Source organism: Ceratina calcarata, unplaced genomic scaffold (assembly GCF_001652005.2).
Source record: "Ceratina calcarata isolate Rehan_Ccalc_2016 unplaced genomic scaffold, ASM165200v1 scaffold551.2, whole genome shotgun sequence".
Lineage (NCBI taxonomy): Eukaryota > Metazoa > Arthropoda > Insecta > Hymenoptera > Apidae > Ceratina > Ceratina calcarata.
The window spans coordinates 1,010,988-1,031,034 of record NW_017176693.1 but is presented as its reverse complement, the minus strand read 5'-3'; the positions used below and the strand labels follow the sequence as shown (position 1 = coordinate 1,031,034).

At 41.3% G+C, this 20,047-nt stretch overlaps 6 protein-coding genes across 9 annotated transcripts in view; 2 read left to right on the top strand and 4 right to left on the bottom strand.

The window, feature by feature from the left end:
* Btk29A (tyrosine-protein kinase Btk29A) overlaps window positions 1-10,891 on the bottom strand; it is a 105,750-nt gene extending 94,859 nt beyond the window's left edge. Inside the window, exons 1-2 of one of the 3 annotated variants that reach the window (XM_018031382.2) lie at window positions 10,608-10,891; window positions 8,891-9,076 (exon numbers count right to left, since the gene is read on the bottom strand). In XM_018031382.2, the coding sequence (XP_017886871.1) occupies window positions 8,891-9,076; window positions 10,608-10,610 (189 nt within the window). In that variant the 5' untranslated portion in view covers window positions 10,611-10,891. Of the gene's footprint in view, window positions 1-5,120; window positions 5,404-8,890; window positions 9,077-10,607 lie in introns of those variants that run through there. The other 2 variants (XM_026816897.1, XM_026816901.1) reach the window with 2 other exon arrangements.
* Window positions 10,892-10,970: 79 nt separating this feature from the next.
* On the top strand, window positions 10,971-12,377 carry MED7 (mediator complex subunit 7). The gene is made up of 3 exons (XM_018031437.2): window positions 10,971-11,739; window positions 11,812-11,964; window positions 12,039-12,377. Exons 1-3 carry the CDS (start codon window positions 11,410-11,412, stop codon window positions 12,237-12,239), a joined length of 684 nt encoding a protein of 227 aa, XP_017886926.1. The 5' UTR covers window positions 10,971-11,409; the 3' UTR covers window positions 12,240-12,377.
* A 269-nt stretch (window positions 12,378-12,646) lies between these two features.
* On the bottom strand, window positions 12,647-16,491 carry cass (apoptosis inhibitor cassowary). The gene is made up of 9 exons (XM_018031435.2): window positions 16,390-16,491; window positions 16,001-16,162; window positions 15,763-15,928; window positions 15,528-15,688; window positions 15,253-15,450; window positions 14,988-15,179; window positions 14,528-14,911; window positions 14,299-14,452; window positions 12,647-14,223 (listed from the first exon to the last, which is right to left on the bottom strand). The coding sequence occupies exons 1-9, from the start codon at window positions 16,489-16,491 to the stop codon at window positions 14,135-14,137; spliced, it is 1,608 nt and encodes a 535-aa protein (XP_017886924.1). The 3' UTR covers window positions 12,647-14,134.
* On the bottom strand, window positions 16,492-18,296 carry wal (electron transfer flavoprotein subunit alpha wal). Its single transcript, XM_018031152.1, has 5 exons — window positions 18,279-18,296; window positions 17,605-17,934; window positions 17,071-17,523; window positions 16,832-17,006; window positions 16,492-16,505 (listed from the first exon to the last, which is right to left on the bottom strand). Exons 1-5 carry the CDS (start codon window positions 18,294-18,296, stop codon window positions 16,492-16,494), a joined length of 990 nt encoding a protein of 329 aa, XP_017886641.1.
* Window positions 18,229-18,791, top strand: RpL39 (ribosomal protein L39). Its single transcript, XM_018031263.2, has 3 exons — window positions 18,229-18,337; window positions 18,456-18,559; window positions 18,654-18,791. The coding sequence occupies exons 1-3, from the start codon at window positions 18,335-18,337 to the stop codon at window positions 18,700-18,702; spliced, it is 156 nt and encodes a 51-aa protein (XP_017886752.1). The 5' UTR covers window positions 18,229-18,334; the 3' UTR covers window positions 18,703-18,791.
* Window positions 18,792-18,842: 51 nt separating this feature from the next.
* mRpL22 (mitochondrial ribosomal protein L22) lies at window positions 18,843-19,981 on the bottom strand. Of its 2 annotated transcripts, XM_018031261.2 has the most exons (4): window positions 19,798-19,981; window positions 19,463-19,660; window positions 19,175-19,388; window positions 18,843-19,112 (listed from the first exon to the last, which is right to left on the bottom strand). In XM_018031261.2, the coding sequence occupies exons 2-4, from the start codon at window positions 19,655-19,657 to the stop codon at window positions 18,892-18,894; spliced, it is 630 nt and encodes a 209-aa protein (XP_017886750.1). In that variant the 5' UTR covers window positions 19,658-19,660; window positions 19,798-19,981; the 3' UTR covers window positions 18,843-18,891. The 2 variants fall into 2 exon arrangements, with proteins under 2 accessions (XP_017886750.1, XP_017886751.1); XM_018031262.2 differs by lacking the exon at window positions 19,798-19,981 and having other exon boundaries at window positions 19,463-19,791.
* Window positions 19,982-20,047: the final 66 nt, after the last annotated feature.

Genomic DNA, 20,047 nt, shown 5'->3' with positions numbered 1-20,047 from the left:
GAAATGAGAGCGTATACCCCGGGGAGTATTTACGTTTTCATTTGCACGCATCGGTTCGCATTTCGAACAGCACCGGCTGATCGACGATGTCACTCGGTTTCTCTCTATTTTTTTCTGGATATCGGAAAAAGTTGTACAGGAACGAGACCGACAGCTATTCCCCGTGCAACGCGGTGCATTATCGAGGCAGGGTATCTCGATTGCGCGCGGATCCTATCTCGTGTAACGTCGGAACGCTCGGCTATTTGGATAACGAGAACGTGTACGCTACTTAGAGACCAGGCAATACCGTTTCAACTAATATTTGGACTAAGGCTTTGCGGCAACGTGCACGTTTTAACAACCAGAATCCCGGCGAATCCTCCGTGAAGGCACGCGTGTGTCAAAGGATCGGAACAGAATACACGTTTCGATGGAATGTCGAAGTAGAACGTTCCGTACTTGGAGTCCTATTGTTAGCTTCCTTGCGGTTCGATCGCCTCCTGAATCTCTTTCGATGAAATATCTCAAGGAAGCGAGGCTTTAGAATTATTTGAACAGATTTCGTGAACGCGAGCGAACCGAACGTTGCCTAAAGTAGAAAAGGCATGAAACCTGTAACACGGTACGTGTATAAGGACCAGATCCAATTGACGACGTATAAATTCTCTGAATAAACGCTCGCGTTCATGACGAAAACCGAGATCGCGATTTGCGAAAAGAGCGCGCCTCGCTTCCGGTAATTCTTTCTCGCTATCAAGATTACCCTGCGTTCGTTTCCCGAAGCCCGTTTCGATTCGAATTTCTTTCCACTACAGGCAATGAAATCGCAAAACTAACTTCCGACCAACTTCTCCGCTCTTTCATTTCACACTTTCCCTATTAATTCTTCTCCCCTCGCTTCCGAGTGCTCTCCTTCGCGCACTGTCTTCGTCTCGTTCGCTCTCCATTCTGCCAAGCGGCGAGAGCCGGAAACGCGGGATCCGAATCCTTTGACCCCGTTACCTCACTGTCCGTTCGTTTCAAACTCAAACGTTGCACCTACACGTGTTTGAAACCTTCTCTGTTGTTCGCCATGAAACCGTGTCTCTCGTCGTTAAGAGGAAACCAACTTTCAGAAATCATACGAAGAAGATCAAGGGTCATCTTCGAAAGATACCAGATCTAGAGACACGATTGCAATCTGGAGTTTATCGCGGATAGAATAAAAATAATGGCATTGCTCTCGTGGGATCAGAGTTTGCTCGTGCCAGCGGTGAATTTATTCGAGATCCGAGAAACCGAGAATGAGAAATGGAAGTAGAATTGAATATCAAAGGGTTGTACCGAGTCCCGGTGGGTTCAAGGTCGTCAGCGCGACTCCCATCGAGATCAGATACTGGATTCAACATAATTGGAACTGTCAGTATCGGTTCCCACGAGTCCCGACGTTGTACGTCAGATCCCTAAATCCGGAGACTCTACTCGTCGACATTTCTGAACCTGATCTCAGCTCATCTTTCTTATAAACGACGCGAGATACCCTGGCAAGCTTTTTAAACCGTCGAACGTTAACGAAATCCGTCGCTGTTAAATAACGTCGTAAAGCCGTGTAAATCTCGTTTGGACGCAGCGAATCGCTTCAGAAATCTCCGGTATGAAATGCGACCGCCCACGCGATTTAACCTTTTAAATTACAGCGCGACGTTGCGTGTACGTATCACTTGAACGCACGACCATGACCGATCGAGACCGCACGGGGATCGTAAGTCAAGGGATCGAATTCGCAAAAAAGGGAGAGTTTACCAGCGATACCGTCGCGAAAAAATCACGAAACGGGACTGAGAACGTTCGTGAAATACACGTAGAAATGCGTATGAAAGAGACCCCGCTTTATTCACGAACGTTAATATTAAAATTGATTAAAAATCACTTCACAATTTGATTTGGAAATTGTTCTGAAAACGAGTTTAAAATATAACGTTCCTCAATTAATGAAAATTTGTTTGTTTCCGAGATATCGTTAAATTTCAGGAATAATGAACGACGGAATGTTTTAATTAGCGAGCGACATACACAAACTGTTATTTGTATCGCGTTTCATCGCCGGTGAAGTAGACCAGCTCTCTAACGATAATTTCGAATCGAAAATGATTTTACGACACTGCTCGTTTTATACCCTGTCGAGCTCACCGGTTGTTTCAACCTCCGTATAGGTTTAATCAGGAAAAATTTTTTACACACTGTTCGGAAATTGGCCGAAGAATGAACGAGCCGAAACTCGAAGCCGGACATCGTTTGTCAATCAAGAACAGAGATATGGGGTCCATCGAGTGCGACCACGGTTCGCGAACCACTCGAATAAATGCGCAACGAACTCGATGACGCGCACACATCGACGACGCAGCGTCACCGAGTCCTGTATCCGTTCCATGAATAATAGAAAATTCGCTCTCGGCTCTGTACATTATTAAAGCCAAAAGTCTCGTCGACTTCTGATGATTCATGATCGGACGCGTGCTAAATTTAAGTATCTAACGAAATCACAGGGCTGGGATCAATCGAAATCAGATTCCTCTTACGTCGAACGAGAATAACGCGTCAGACCGTTCTTCTCCAAGTCAAAGTGCCGAAGAAATCATTTTTATAAAATTGTTTACCACGTGTAGCAAACCGCATTGACGAAATCAGTGGGCGCTCGCCCACGAGACCATCCCCAGATCATTCCCTATGACAAACAGTTATACACAGCGAAGAGGGTCGAACACGACCAATAATAGGACGGTGTGGCCTTTCGGGGCACTGGAAATCCGGTGAGATAAATCGAATTTCCCGTCGCTGTGGAAGAATGTTGGCTGCGTGTACATGGCACGCGGGGGCTTTGCGCGAAAATAGAACCTGATAGCACACTGATAATGCTATCGTCCGAATTTTTCGTAACATTTCCAGTAACTTTCTCAACAGGTTAAATTCGGTATTTTACCAACTCGTGAACCGCGTCGCGTTTAATGCTTCCGTACCACCCTTCGTTCACCCTCCGGCTATTACGCGGATTAAAAACGGCGAAACGTATCAGCGAAACGAGTAATGGAAATTATTATACATATTTTCAGACGCAAACACTGTTCTCTGTTGAATAATCGATTCTGTTTTTCACAAACGAGAGAAACAAATTTTTCTGTTATTTCCTGCTATTAACTTGAATATCGTTTGAAATAAATCTGATCGTCGACGACTTGGTCCATTCATTCGCAAACCAGATCCACCTACGACCGGTTCTAAAGCGGTCTCTTTCTTATTAATAGAGGCAACAATTAATCCCGTGAAACTACAAAACGGGGATAATGGAAAACAATCGAGAAAGAAACTACCGATGGTTCCGCAAACGCCCACGCCTTCCGCCCTCGCACCTGGTGAACAATAGCGAGTATGCAAAAGGTGTAATGCGCCACGAAGACTGTCCATGCCCTGATAAACCGTGATAAAGCCAGACGAATCTGAAAACAGGCTCTGGTCGCTAGACCTGAGAGCGACAGATGAGAGAAAGAGAACGATAGGGAAATTTCATTTATGCCCTTCGAACGGACCTGCGACGTCTTTATTCGATTCTAGGCACAATGTTTAATGCCAAAACGGCCTTGTTTAAGATCAAATAAAAAACGATATTACGATCATCTCGACGAGAAAAATTCCCGATACCAGAGTTTGTTACAGATAAATGAGAAAACGGTGAGACGAACCGAGATATTCTTTGAGTCTCGACGGATCGGTGAATAAAGGAGAAAGGTCAGGGCGGTGGATTCCGGCTGAATCCCGACGCTTTATGAAAAAATCTGCGATGAATTACCCGGTTCATTCGCAGCGGGCTACTTCCAACATTTTTTTCTACCTGTTTGTTCTCCCAGCCTCCTGCCGCGCATTATATTTCCTTTTTTCTAGCCGGCAAGGAGCGACGAGTAACGAGCCTGGCTTTAATTAAATGCCCTGTTTTTCTTCCGGGCCGAAATAAGAAACCGTATTTATTCGCGGGATCTGCGTACATTTCCAAGACAATTCGACTAACCGATGATTCTTAGAACGGAAGCTTCAGCCACGATTCACCAAATCGATTCTTAGTTGGAACATGAAATTAATTCGTGCCTCGACATTTATTAGAGACGGTGGCCAATTAAATTCGTGAAATTATTTTCTTTCCGTCTCTTTTAATTGTCGTCTTTTTGCACGTGTCCTTCGAGCACGCTTGTCGAATCTACAGACGCGACATTAATTACAATTGCAGAAACTAATTAATTTAGCTCGTGTACCGCTGACCATTGTAGCTAATAAAAGTTTGTGACTATGCTCACTCAGAACCCGTCTGTAGAGCCACTTACAAGAGAAACTAATTAATAAATGAAACACAAATTTTCATAATAATTACTTATTAATAAACTATGATCGTTCAACCGTGAAATACATTTTCTATTCTGTGTTCCACATCTTTGAAATCGTTGCCCATGGCCCGTTGCCCGAAACTCCGTCATTTAATTCCCGAAACTTCCGGCCTGATCTAATCAAAATTTCTCGAGTACCGAACTATGTTCGATCCACCCGGAGAGCCCGGTGTCCATTCACCGTCTTCGTGCGATCGAACGATCAAAATTTCTGTCTCGTCGACCGAACCTGATTCATCAAAAAAACTCGAGGTTTCTTTCTCGCAAGAAGAACCATCCATCTGTTCGACCTTCCAATGACAGCCTCTTAGCGCAATGATTTACGATCCGGCCGGAACCAAAGAGGAAACTTCGGATCGAGAGAACAGCGACTGTTCCCAACGATGCTCCAATCGAAGATTGACGAGATCCACCCGCGCTGATATTCAGCAAGTTACACGCGTGTATCTTTCATAGTTCATAGTAAACGGTTTGGCATGAGAACTACGTTGAAACAACATGGTCTCTGTCCCTCGCGCTCTCAAATGAGAATTGCAACGACAAATTGTGACACGCGTCGGTCGTACGTTACTCGGAGCCCAAGAAGCATGCAGCTATATCTACTCGCATCGATGATAATTTTTGTAATCATCGTCGCTGATGTCACAGCTCGACCTCGTGATCCTTATTATTAAAATACTGGCATTCCAATACTTGACCCCGTGACCAACGGACAACCTTGCGTCTTACCTCCACGATGCTTGTTTCTCGAGGTCCTAGGATTCGACAGCGACGAAGGACGACGGATAAGAATCGCTTCTCCCACGTGGGGAGAAGTGCAGCTCTTTGAGCGATGATACGGAAGCGTGTCCCGAGGATGACCGGCGCGGGATCTTCCGGATGAACTCCGCACGACGCCTTAACGACGGAACTTTCCGGAAATATTCGAAAGTTTCGAAGTGGTGCGTCGGAGCTGCCGATATCCCGGATGAATAACGATTTCTTCCCGTCCAAGTTCCTGAATGGACCCGAGGAAACCGAGAATTAATTAGAAGAACTTTCGGCCGACGGATTAATTTCTGTGATTCTCCCAGACGTCTCCCTGGGAGAGGGTATCCTGAATGAGGAAACTTTCCAGGAATAATAGAGTCCGAGGGGCGTAGTGGATCCTTCGCGTCGATCGATAGTTCACTGGTGTTAGTTCCTTTCGGTGTCTCCTCGTTGAAAATCGAATTTCCCTCTCGGTCTTAATCAACCGATCAACCGAATCAACCAATTTTTTCTCTGCCTTCTCAAAGACCTCGCGTACGCAACGATCTATCTCCGGATAGATGAAAATGGAGCGCGTCGACGTCGACGATCCGCCGTGAATCGATCACGATCAGAGAATCACTTGGATCGCTCGTCTAACCGATGTGTGAGATACGAATCACGCAACGAGGAATGAAAACGGATTTATGTGTGAAATCGCGATTCGCAGAGTGCGATCCCGATGACGACCACTGACTGAGCCACGGAGCAGCATCAGGAACTCGCGGCGGAAGAAAGGATGAAGAGAAGGTGGCGGTGGCGGCCCCGGGGCGCCTGCGCTACCAATTTTACACATGGTCTACGAGCACGTTATATCCACCCCCGACGAACCCCTACCTATCGAAACTGGCTGCCCAGCCTGCCAGCTAAACGGACTGCGTACCTCTACGCAGGTAACTATCGCTAACCGTGACCGAGGAGGGCTACGTGATATTACGGAGGGACCAAGAGGCTGCACGCAGGAGAACGAAACGATGGCCTTAGCTATTAAACCTAATCCGGACGTTGTAATCGATTCGAACGAAATTCCTACCGGAAGAACCGTTGGCTGCCCATTAGATTCCTCCTATTGCGTTTGTAAAATTGATTTGATTAATCATAAAACGAAATCGTTCGTCGAACATTCCACTTACTTCTACGAATGAAATATAGAAAGTGGAAAAGTGCAGTTGAACATTGAGTGAATGAAATCTGTGGGGGCAGAAGTACGAATGGAAAAAAAAAAGCATCTGAAAAATGAAATAGATCGAGCAAGGGGAGACGACAGAGGGAGGAGCCGCATAGTCCCAGATTGCAAAAGGGAGAGCAGCTCGGTATTGCCTGTTATATCTGTAAATGGTCGCGGGTCCACGGCGATCGAGCAGGTCGAGTGTCCACTGCCCGATTGCGCTGATCTTTCCCTTTGTAATTTATTGCACGGAATTCAAAGCGGTCGTTGTTTCGTGGACGCTCGCGTCCCACCTACTTCCCGGGTTACATAAGCGCGTTTATGCGAGCGATTCGATGCTCCAACGATCACGGTACATGCTAGAATCGATCGTGCCTGCGAGTTTAGAGGGTTGAAAATCCAATCTAATTGCGATCCCGCTTTCGGGAGGAGACTTTACCGAGCAATTTTATCTAAGGGGAACGACCAACTTCCTTCTCGCGTGATGCAACAACGATATATCGTCGAGAACTTGGGTTCACAGAAGAAGCTCGTTAAAGAATCGTTACCCGGATGAAAGAATGAAAAAAATGGAGCTCTAATCGATTATTTTACGCCGTCACATTTTTTTTACTTCCATCTGCGAAAACAGGAGAAACTGGGTGAAATAAAAGGAGGACTTGCGAGCATATTTTTAGAGCTGTTCCCTCCGCGTAATTAATCCCGCCATAACATTAAAAATCGCTCGATATCTTTGCATTGTACGTCGCTGTTCGTGTCTCTCGCCGTTCAGTGGAGTCACGCGAGGAATAATAGACAGGATTTTTATCAGCAGAGCGCAGAGATAATACGATGAGTCTAGCGTATTCGGAGCGCTAGTCATGCATGTCAAGCGCAAGCTAATGTGTATAGAGCAATTGGCCCTGATTCGAGGCGTGTCACTAGCCAAGTCAGCGGTTACTATTCCTGTCGTTCACATTCCCGTATTCGTCGCTTTCCAAAATTCCTCGAGATACCATCCTTCTACCCTTGTTATGAAATGAAAGAAACTTTCACACGACGTCATGAATAAATCGCAGACTCGGCTATCTGTGCACTAAGAATTAACAGAAAATTCTGAGATGCCCTATTAGATTGGTCTGTGTGTGTACGCTCGTCATGAACGGCACTTGCGGCAGGCATTAAATTGAAAGCACAATGCTACCGAATGGAGATCGCGTTTCGGTGCTGCTGATTTCCAGCCGCTATCAATTTTCGCGTGAATTATAATACCGTACAACCGATGATGATTCTAGATGGTTAATTATCGACTCAGGGAAAAAGCCTCTTAGTGCGTTGCAGGGCATGTGAACTTTACACTCCGATACACTGCTGTCTACAGGGAGGGAACGAGCGGAACGAAAGATAAAAGAACAGTTCGATTCACACCTGCTCCGATCTAATTACTTCGGCCACTCAACATTTATTTAACACGGAAACGTCGTATGACGCCTTCTGATAATTGTGATCGTATGTTCTCCGAGTATTATACAACTCAATTCTCGTTATCGTTTCCACGTAATTGAAGCAATTGTTGTGCTCGTCACTGACTCAGAACAAAACGTCTGGAAATTAATGAAGAAAGAAAGTTCGATGGAGAAGCATGAGATACCAGGACTGAAGAGGTACTTTCGTCAAACCAAAGTGAAATCACAGTAGCGTGTAACCTAAGTCATATTCAGCTCTTTCCACGGATAACTCCACCGGTTTAAAGACCTTTGCCCGTCACTTCGCACCTTCCGCCACCCTACAAAGCCGCTCTCTGCCACCCTGAAGCTGAGAACCGTCATCCGAGCGTTTTCACCGAGCGTTAAACACTGAACTCGGTACGCCTTTCGTCTGCACTTCTGAATCGTCCGCAAATTCAACGGAAATTCAATGAAGATTGCTCGACACTCGGTGCCTACCCGAATCGCGCGGCAATTGTCAGTTCAAAAATCGCATCGACCATGTTCTCGGTCGCATTATGCATTTTTAATTATTGGATCGATGCGATTCAAAGTGACGTTTGACGACAATATGCATTTCTACTTCTTGGAGAAACGCGTAAGAACCGGGTCACCGAAGGAACCAGGTTCGGGACACAATTCAAAGTGAAATTAGTTGAAACGCCGAACCGACGGACTCTCGCCTTCGAATCTGCTTTGCTGAATGAGAATCTAGCCGCGCTTGACCGTGCCTTTGGGATTCGTATTTGTTTAGCACGAAGGGGGAAGAAATTCCGAGAAATAACAATGACTTGGATGCAAATCAGCTCTCAACTTGCAAATTCACTTCCACGATTCACCCAATTCAGAAACAATTTCTTTCGCTCTTTCTCAAGTTCCATTTACCAGAGACAGTTTCTCAGCACCCTCTAATTTATCGATCGTCGCGTTACTTGTAAATAGAATCTCTTAGTTTAACGACGATTTGTCGAGATCGCGGTCAATCGCTAATGAATGGATTTGTACATACATGAAATACAGTCTTCAAATAAATGCATAAACAAATGTAAGGAAATTGGAAAAAATTAGGTACGTACCTCGCCATCGCCGTCGTAGTAAACGAGGAAGCGTTTCGTGAGGACGAACCAACGTTGCTTGTAGTTGACGGGGGTGAAACGTTTCTTGTTCTGCGAACGCTTCACCATGAACCCCTGCCTCACCACGTCCCCGCTTTTCGGTTCCACCTTCCCATCTTTCCCCGCCATCCCCGATGGAGGGCCACCCTGTGAACAGGAACCAACGATTCGATTATCAGTGTCGATTTCAAACGACGCTGAGTGGAGAATTTCTTAATAGGGAGCGGTTTGCGAATTAACGTGACACAGTTGCATCTTAGAAATTCAGTAAAAGCGATTAAATCGAACCGATCGCATATCATGATTTGATTGCTGCTACAAATATATCTATGGTCTGACGTAAGCTCGTCAGAATATCGAAAGTTGAGACATTTACCTAGCACACATGTTTTAAACTGATACCGGGAAAGTTTTATTTTACACGGACACACCGCAATCTAATAATTATATTACGCCCGAACAAGATTTGGAGAGCAGTGAGAAGGCGAGGGAGGTCGCGGTTTAGGTCAGGTTTTACGCTTATCTTATACGGATCAGTGAAACGTTTGAGAGATGAAAAAACGAATGGGAAGTCTTTCGGGCTCGGTGAGTAAGATATGTATGAAGGTTTTAGAGATTCTGGACCTCCATTAAAGGCCGCGTGACTCGTTCGCGAAGAATTTCCATTCAAAATAGAGAGCCAAAGAATCGGGCTGAAACCCGTTCGCAGGAGGTGAGCCTAGACCATGACGATTTCCGTCCCCGTAATGGGAACTGAATTACCGGGCAATCTCATTTTTCAACGAAGGAAATAACACAACTTTACGATCGAATAGAAAAAATTCTGTCGCCTAAAAGATTATGAGCGGAGTGCAACGACTCGGGAAAATATACTGACACGCGTAAACGCGTCTAATGCGGAGCACAGAGTCGTCCCGGTAACCGCCTACTTCCACTGAATTTCTTTTGTAACTCGTCTGACTCGTGACTCGTGTCTCTGAAATTTTAAGAGGCCGTTTAAACCGCGACGTCCTTTGAATTTCCGGCCGCTCCGTGCCTTTCACGTTACTTGACAGAATCAAAGAGGAACATTGAACAAAACCGTCAAGTTCCTTCACGTGTTAAGTTAAAAAATTATTCGCGAACAATGAAATATCAGAGTCGTCTCTCATAACATGGAGATAGCAACTTCGTTGTTCCAGACCTTCTTTTTAAATAAGATCACATCGACCAAAATCTGTTCGCCTACCCGTGAAAGATCCACTATAAAAGTAATTACTTACAAGTCTCGGCAAGAGATTAATATTTCATGGAGTTCGTAATCCCTATTTAATTTTTTTGTATGACTCAACACCGACGTAAATACCTATACGAACGAACTATGCGAATCACACACGATGTCCAGTTCGAATAAAACTCTTTGTTCTAATCAGATTTTAGAATTTTTCCAAATATTTAAGTCAGCGTTGCACGTATGTTTTTAATTACGAGCATCGGGGCTAATGATGAAGGACTAAAGGACTCGTAACTGCGTTCGATTCTAAATTAGCAAAAACAACAGAACAGAAAGGTCAACGAGAACGCGATAGTTGTGGTTATATCTTGACACTTTGGTTACATGAATACTTATGTTCGTACGTGAAAGTTTGGCCCGAGTAATGTTGATACGAATGAAACGAGTGAGAAAAAATGTACTCACCATGCACCAGCGTACTGCTACCACCTCGCAATTTCAATACTTGTCAGAAACATGACCGGTGCCCAAACAAAGAATTCACGTGGAACGAACGCATACACACACCGACAATCTGTCAAACGAAGACGTTGGAAACTCACGAGATAGCAGGAAATACCTCACTACGTTAGTAAAGCATTTACCCAAAAGCTCGCGTCACTGCGTGCACGAGATTCCAAACAAGAGACAGGCACTGTTCACGAATCCACTGGCTCCGTTTTGCTAGTCAAACAACGAAAATCTCCGATCTGGGTTCGACGTCCTTCTGGCATTAACGTATTAACTGGCCAACAGAGAATACCTGTTGACTCATTTTAAAAAAACAACATGGCCGATTCGAAGATGGCTACGTTGCATGTTGTTTTGTTTTCATTGCACGGTATTTAACGTTGATTCATGAAAATGAAAATCGCGGGAGAAGTACTTATAAAATCTCCGTGCCTCGTTCTTTGTTGAGAGACGAAATCACGGTGCAAGAACTATATCGTGAGAACAGTGAGATTATACCAACGTAACCTTGCTTAGTGATACCCGTATGTCGAATCTGAAGTCAGATTTCGTGATACAATCCCGTATAAACATTATTTCTATCATCGCACTGTAAACTATTATTTAAAATTGTTGGAAACTCGAACAAACAATATAAATGCTCCTAAAAAACAGTGACAGCTACGCGCGAAACTGCAGACTTGCGCACTGACTCAACTGATTTGAGTAAAACCAGCGACCAGCGTTCGTTTTCTATATAAACTTAATAGCATTAGAAATGGCAGCGCCAGAGGCGATACAAGTCAGCTCGCTTCCTTTACCTCCCGTTCAGTACATTAATTTGTACACGGATGAAAATGTTCGCCGCGGCAGAGCACCGCGGCCACCGCCACCGATACACGACACTTACTCGATGTTCGGGAATGTGTTTAACGCAGATGATACGATTATCAGACCCCTCGAAGCTCAAGGAATCAAAAGGTTGTACCCTCAGCATTTCGATCGACGCAGAGAGTTAAAGAAATTGAATCATTCCCTCCTCGTCAACTTTCTCGACTTGATAGACTTGTTGGTACAATGTCCAGACAGTCCAAGACGAGCAGAGAAGGTACGTACTTGATACTGTCTTCGAATGCGTAAAATCATAAGCTTTAGCTCATTTTCTGGTAATTGTTTAAAGGTGGAAGACCTCAGCTTGTTATTCATTCACATTCATCATTTACTGAATGAATTCAGACCGCATCAGGCCAGGGAAACGCTGAGAGTAATGATGGAACTGCAACGGAGACAACGTATTGAAACAGCGCTTAGATTCCAGAAACATTTAGACAAAGTAAGATCTGTGTATTTGGGAGCTTTTTAATGTCCCATCATTTAATTACTAAATTTGTCATAAACTCATTACAGGTTCAAGAAATTCTGCAACATGCGCTGCAGATGTTGCCAGATACTTCAGATTTAGATTCTAAGTTAGCTATTAACACAGATGCCATGGAGTCTATTGACAATATGGGTTCTGAGCAGCAAACTCCAGATCCGTGTAGCTTAAGCGACCACATTATGTGTGAAACGATAGATGATATGATGTCGACGAATGGACTGTTTTAAATGGCTGCAAAAACGATTGTAATTATTATTGTAACATACGTTGTAATAATTCTAAGAGTATAACGTATTTGTGAAGAAACATATATTTTTCTTATGGACATTTTGGATGTACTAAGAACACGATATAATTTTTGAATACGCTTTATTTCTCTAGTAATGCTATGATAAAATCACCAAAGTAATTTTTACACGTTTAATATTACAAGTAAGCAAACAACAGTTTCAATGTTACATCGTAGCAAACAAACAGTATTTTTGACGTACATGTACGAAGTACGTAATTACATGTTGGACGAGTTACAGAATGCTAGCAATTATAGAAATACATAAAAATATCCAGGAGCAATAAATTTCTTACAAACTTTAAATAGAAACATTCAATAGCTGGGCATAAAAAATACAACATATATTATGCAGTAGTAATATTTATTTAAATTAAATGATGATATAGTCAATAATTATTACTATTACAAAAGTTTTGTTCAAATGGTGGACAGGAGAAGGACGCAGTATGATTTTTGAAACTCACCTTACAACTCGGCTACCATCAATATATAAATAAAAGACAATATACAACCGTGCATCAGCTCCTGAAAACAAAGTTAAATGAGAATTTCTCGTCGTCGGTCCTCTGCTCGGGAGTTTCTTTCCTGGAACTGTAAATCTGTAATAAAGAACTGATTATTTTCGCTCTGCTCTGTCGCTCGTCAGACACCAGTTACCAAGCAGCATCTGTAAAATAAAATGTATATAATAATACATAATTTCATTTTCGTATAATCAAAGAAACTTTTGCAGTTACGAAATTGTGTTTTCCAATTTTTATATTATATTGCGCTTACGCTTACGAGATAGGCACAAACAGTTTTACAGAATAATGTTGATAATTATCCTAGCTAAAAACACGTTATAAATATTTATCACGAATTTGAGGAAATTAAAAGTTAAAAACTACAAACACATAAACAGTTCATCATTTAAAGAATGGAAAACAAAAACTGCTTTTAAGTTTCTTTGATCTTGTCTCCGAAATTCAATGTTGCAGCCGATTGCGTTGTACTGGCCCCTCGATCTCGCTTCCTGCTGGCAGAAAAATGTGGGATCAAAGGAGAGGAAAGGAAGAAGAATCTAGGAGGTAAGGGAATACATTTTGATACTATTTTAACATCCAAAATCGTTGTGGAAGAGAAAAATCGTCTGTCTTTTGGAAATACACCAATGTCCGTATCGTAGCACAAACTGGTCATTGTACAATTTGAATCTTTAAACATTTCTTCAGTGAAGAGGTATTCTTTGTTGCAACGTGCTCCTCCCATTTTGACCAATTCACGTACTGTGTTCTCACATCACTTTTTCTCGGTTCATGTCGAGTTGTCTTAGAAATACTGGACCAATGATATCTCAATGCCATGCTTCCTCAAATCCGTATTTTCCTTCCCATTTTTTCATAGTTCTTTCCGCAAGCTTGATCACTTCCACAGATCCAGACTTGGTTTCAAATTCGTCCATTTTCATTAGCAGTATATGTCGAAAAAAGTTCTTTCGTCAAAATAATGTGTATTATTCTACACAAACATTCTTTCCTTGTTCAGATGTCGATATTTCTTTGATGACTCGTTCTACCGCTGTGTTTACTGAACGAACGACTTACAATTTATTCTTTTATAGAATTTGCATGAGTAGTTAAAGCTGTCACGAAAACACAGTTCTTTTTACACTACGATTTATAAAAAAAAAATCTATCCGTTCTTTCATCTCTGCTGAACATCACTCTCTGTAAATTATCACCTTTACAGACATCATCTGTATATGTACAAATTACAGGCCTGGATTGTTTTTTATATTATTGCGGAGTCGACATTTCATCGTTTTTAAAGATTTAAGCGATTCGAGAGTTAATAAAAATTCTTTCTCCATGTTCCGCGACCTCTCGGTCTGTAACCACCACGACCGCCCGATCTATTTCCTCGAAATCTACCGCGACCTGTAATAGGATGTGTATAGGTAAATTTAACATCATCGTTCGACGAAATTGTAAATACGTGAATCCATTTCTTACCGTAATTAGATGATATATTCGAACTGTATTTTCCGCTGGGTGGAGTGTATAGTTCCCTTTTGCTCTTATCCTCTTTACTTCGTTTATTCGAATTACTATCATTTCCAAACGTAATTGGCGTGTGTCTCTTCTGTGCTGTCGAATGTTTCTCACTCTGAAACGATACACAAAAGTTCAATAAACATTTCGATGAAATATAATTTAATTTGTAAGTGCCTAATTTACGTACCTTCTTATCATTGACCATCGTCTTCCACGAAAGATGTATAACACTTTTAAAACTAGGAGGCGAATGAAACAGATCCTTGATCAAAGTATTGATATTGTTCGTAGTCTTCAAAGCAACAACTTTCAACTGGTTCTCTTCCGACTTCAACTCTTCTTCCGTCTTCCCGCTAATTGCTTCCCGTAACTTTTTTATGTAACCTTGAATACCGCGAGCGAAATATTGCAATCTCAATCTGAACTCTTTAAGCTGTTCCGGATCCTTCATCAGAAATTCTGGCGTTTGTTTGCACAGTTTATGAAATGCGTACATAAGACACTCGACATGGCTAAACTGAAGTTTCGGGACCTCAGTTATTTCCGTGGCTGGAGGTAGAGGCATGTACGTCTGAAAATACAAAAATGCTATTAATACCACCTCTACAAACCATGCACGTATACTTTCCACCTTGAGAAATACTTACGGTCAGTGTATTATAAAGTTCTTGTACTTTCTCTTCCGGTTTGTCAATCGTTCCGCAGAATACAGCTAGTTCGGCAAGAAGTTTCAGTAGTTCCAATTGTACATCCCTTCCATCGGGCGAAGTAATTAGAGAGAGGTGAGGTAAAACTTGCATACAGATATACGAAACGAATCGTGACGAGTCTATTTGAGACTGCAACGATTAAAATGTTCATTATTACATTCCACGGATAGGTACTGATTCAAAAATTTAATCGACTACTCACACTAAAGAAAGGAAGTGCATGTTTAATACATTGTACAAGCCTGTTCCATTGCTCGACGTTGGTAGGTTTAAACGGCTCAGATAATTCAGCTTGCTCAACTGTGATATCTACTAATTCCTGTTGTCCACTAACTGTCGAACCTAGTCTGGTCCATGCAAGAATTTCCATAATACTGTGGAATTCGTCGGCAGTAACATCCTACAGAAATTTTAATTGAACATATAATTACACAAGAATCCTATAATACTTTGTGTATTCATGAATTATCATAGTACCTGCAATACTTTCTTGCACTCTAAAATTAATAGATCTTCCGGTTCTCTAGTAATTACATCATGACCTATTGCTTTCAACTTGGTTGCTAGAAATTTAATGCAACGTTCGCGTGTTCCATCGTCACCATTAATGATTTGACTGAAAAACCCACTTATTGTGCCTGTGCAGATAAAAATACAATTAAACGTCATTTATACTTTAGTTCATTATTAATGTATCCATATAGGTATATACCTCGTGGATCAGTTTTCATGAGAGACATAACACTATTATGAACTACAGCTAACTCGGATGAATCTTGAGCTTGAAGTAATTGAGCTAAAATATCTGCAATTCTTGGGGTATGCTCTTTGTTATCTTTGCATAAAGATGGCAAGTCCTTGATCGCTTGTTTCCTTATCTGGAGACAAATCATCAAATTATATTCTTATACATGTCATATTTACGAAGCAGTGCAAGGATCAAAACTTACAGCCATATCTTCATCTTCGCAGAGATCTAAATGAGCATCTATAGCTTGGTCAGCCAATTTTGGAAAATATTTAAAAAACCTTGCAATAAATTGTGACGCCAATCGCTTTTCTTTTGGTGACCCTTTCACCGCTGTCAGAATTTCCAAGTACTCCTTCTCATGCTGCGAACAAAAACTCATGAGTCTACGATGGTTGCCACTTTCATCGACGCGACCATCAAATCACTTCTATGATATTACGATCCGGTAAATTCTAGGTTCCCAGAATTTTCGGTACTATTCGAATATGAGGAACGAATTAAGCAATTTTTTAGAATATATACGAGAAACGGGAAGAGAGAAAATCACTTAAATATGGTTTACTTGGTATAACCAAGGTTGTACGTTACCTCGGCTAGCTTGTCTTTAGCATCGGCTAGAATGCCAAAATTCTTGTACAACTTTTCGATACTGTCCATACTCATGATAACGTTATTATCAAATTCCCACATCTAAAGACACAAAACTTCAACACATAAATAGGATTATATACTCAAAACTCGATAATCTAACCGGCCATGCACCAGCACCACGCCACAAACGACAAAGATGGCAGCGATTACCGATTCCATCTTACAGACATAGGAATAACGGCACTTGAAGCCTTTGTGCGCAGAGGGTTGGTTCGCGCAAACGTAGTGTTCGTATATTTGTATATCCACAGAAAAATATAAATAAACGATGAACATTAGCAAAATAATTATTTTCCCTCGACGATCCTATATTAATTTAAACAAATTTCATCTACCTCTCTGCGCGTACTAAATATTGTTGAAGGAGCATAATACGAACATTTAAAAACTAAAATAATCAATNNNGCCTTGAACAGATCAGCGACCAGGCCAAAGTCGGCTACTTGGAAAATTGGAGCCTCTTGATCAGTATTTATTGCAACAATCGTTTTCGAGTCTTTCATACCAGCAAGATGTTGAATCGCGCCAGAAATACCGACGGCGATATATAGATCCTGGTAAAGGGAAACGTTTAGTATATAAGTTTCTAAGTAAAATATAATATAAAATTAAACTTACTGGTGCGACGATCTTCCCAGTCTGTCCCACTTGTAAGTCGTTCGACACAAAGCCAGCATCCACTGCAGCACGAGATGCACCGACCGCAGCGTTAAGTTTATCCGCTAGTTTGTACAATAATTCGAAATTTTCTCCAGACTTCAATCCTCTACCACCAGAAACAACGATCTTCGCAGACGCTAACTCTGGTCTATCGGATTTAGACAATTCCTGTTTGACGAACTCTACCAATTGTGACTTGTAATCACCAGCCGGTGCTGGCTCGCATTTAGCACTGCCTCCTTCCAGAGGTACTGGCTCGAACGCAGTACCTCTGATCGAAACTACTTTTACGTTATCTTTGCACTTTAAAGTTTGAACCGCATTCCCTGCATAGATCGTGCGAACGAACGTGTCCGGTGCTTTGATACTAATAACATCGCTGACTGGAGACACATCTAATTTAGCTGCTACCTTAAAACAATAGAAAGCAACTCTGTACTCGCCTGTGTCCGAGGACAAGAAGTATCAATGCATTTTGATACTGATACTCACTCTGGGTAACAATGCTTTACCAAAAGCAGTTGCACCAGCTATGATGTGAGTAAATTTATGCTCATTCTGTGCCGCAAGGATAAGAGGAGTCAATGCCTCTGGAAGCATTCCTTTAAAAGCCTCGTTATCTGTTACCAAGACTTTGGATATTCCACTGGCTTTGCTAACACTTTGAGCAACTGCATCGCATTTAGTGCCAGCAACCAAAACTGTCACATCGCCACCAATTTTCTTTGCTGCGCTCAATGCATTGCACGTAATAGGCAATAGCGATTCATTGTTATGTTCTGCAATGACTAATGTAGATTCATGACGTGCTAATAAGCTGTACTAAAAAAAGAGATTGTATCAAATGTACGTTTTGAAAAGGAGAAGGTTTATAGTCGTATTCCAAATATTTCATTTGTTTTTATTAGCACTAAATAGGAAAATGAATGAACAATTTCATTTTCCTAGAAAATCGTTGCATGTATTGATTTTTATGAGCTACTATTAATGATAAATTTTATCAGGGAAGAAAATGACGTATGGAACTCTGTCAATACGGTTAACGATTAAAGTATTTTTTTTTATATTTTGGTGATTTCCATGTATTTGGATGAGTTGCTCGTGGCGCCACGAGCAACTCCAAAATCATTTGAGGTATGTGTATGGAATCCTGTTACGAAACATACGCGCAGAGTGAAGAACATCCATTTTGATCTGTTTCGTCGACAACGGCGCAAGCAAAATGGTAAGTTTTAGGTTATGTTGGAGGATCTAATGATATCAGTGAAATCGCTATAATTGTAATTGAATAAATGTTAAGAAACTAAATTTGAAGTACGTGTAAATTCTATTATCTGTTTCAGTCGGCTCATAAAACATTTATTATCAAGCGAAAGCTTGCTAAAAAGCTGAAGCAAAACAGGCCGATTCCCCAGTGGGTAAGAATGCGTACAGGCAACACGATCAGGTAAGCTTTATTAAAAAATTAATTGTTGTTAACAACTTGTTCTCTAGAATTTCATTCAATTCATTACAATTATTATAATTGTATCATTTTACAGGTACAATGCGAAGAGGCGTCACTGGAGGAGAACTAAGTTGAAGCTGTAAACATGTTATTACATGTGTTTACCTAGCTTCTATGACGATGTATTAAATGTTCATTCTTAAATAAATTCTCACTTTGACAGTCAGATAAATCTGTGTTTAAGATCGATCCTTAATATCCAATGAAAATAATATCAGAAGAGTGAATGATGTACTATTATTTATTTGCAAATGTATTATTATATACATGAATTACAGTGAATTAATTATTTTACGATTATGCATTTGATCCATCCATTCTTTTAATAGTTCCTCACCACTCTGAGGTGCTGGCTGGTAATAATGTTTCGGTGGTTTTCCTTCTTCCAAACGAACATAGTAATTACAATACCTGTAATGTACTATTCCTGGCCTTCCTCTGGAATGTCTTCTTATGCCTTTTATTATTGCACCCTTTGTCGCGAAAGATTCGGCTGGAAAATAGGATAGGGACGTTTCTAGTGCTTTTAAACAATCCTGTAACTCCGATACTCACCGACCCATAAATTACTCTTAAATTCAATGTTATGCTCTTCAACTGCCATACGTTGTGCCTCTAAAAGAACCTCTTTCGCTATAGCTGCACCTTTCTGCTTCAGAAAGCTTAATTGTTTAACAGCTTCATCTATGGTCATTCCCCTTACAAAGCAAGCTATGTACCACATCTTTAAAGGGCTATATTTTACATTCTTTTTCACATGACAAACGTACTACAAAAAAATGTAGGACAACAATTAATGACGTGATCAACGATGTATTCGTGATTACAAGATAATAAACTTACACCTGGTCTCTTTTCTTCACCCGGTTTTTGCGGAGGGAAGACACTGTCATTATATTTAAGAAATCCTTTATCCTTTTTTCCTCCATCTCTGTATCCATAATACGATCTTTGTATACTTGATAAACAACTTGTATTAGGATTGAATATTTTGGACGTTGAAATTAGTCGTTGACAACATTGCCTCACGGTCTGCATTTTCTACGAGAATTGCATGAAACAACGTAGCGAACAAATACGTAAGAGTTATCAAATGCTATTTAACTATTTGCTTTTATTCGATGATTCTCTGATACACAAACGTAAACATTCTCTTTGGAATTTGTACATATACATACATCGATTTTAAAGAGATACCACTTTCATACACTATCAGCGCATTTAAAATTGTAGTTTATTTTCTTGTTGAGAATTGTCGTTCAGATAAATGAATCGTAGCTTTGCCTCGGTGCAATATACTTCGATAATCATGCAAAACGTAATTTTTTACTCAACCTATATTTTCATATATATATAATGTATAGTAATATATTGAGTTTTAACTGCATGCGCCACGAGGAGGGCCTGTCGTACGCGTCACAATTACAC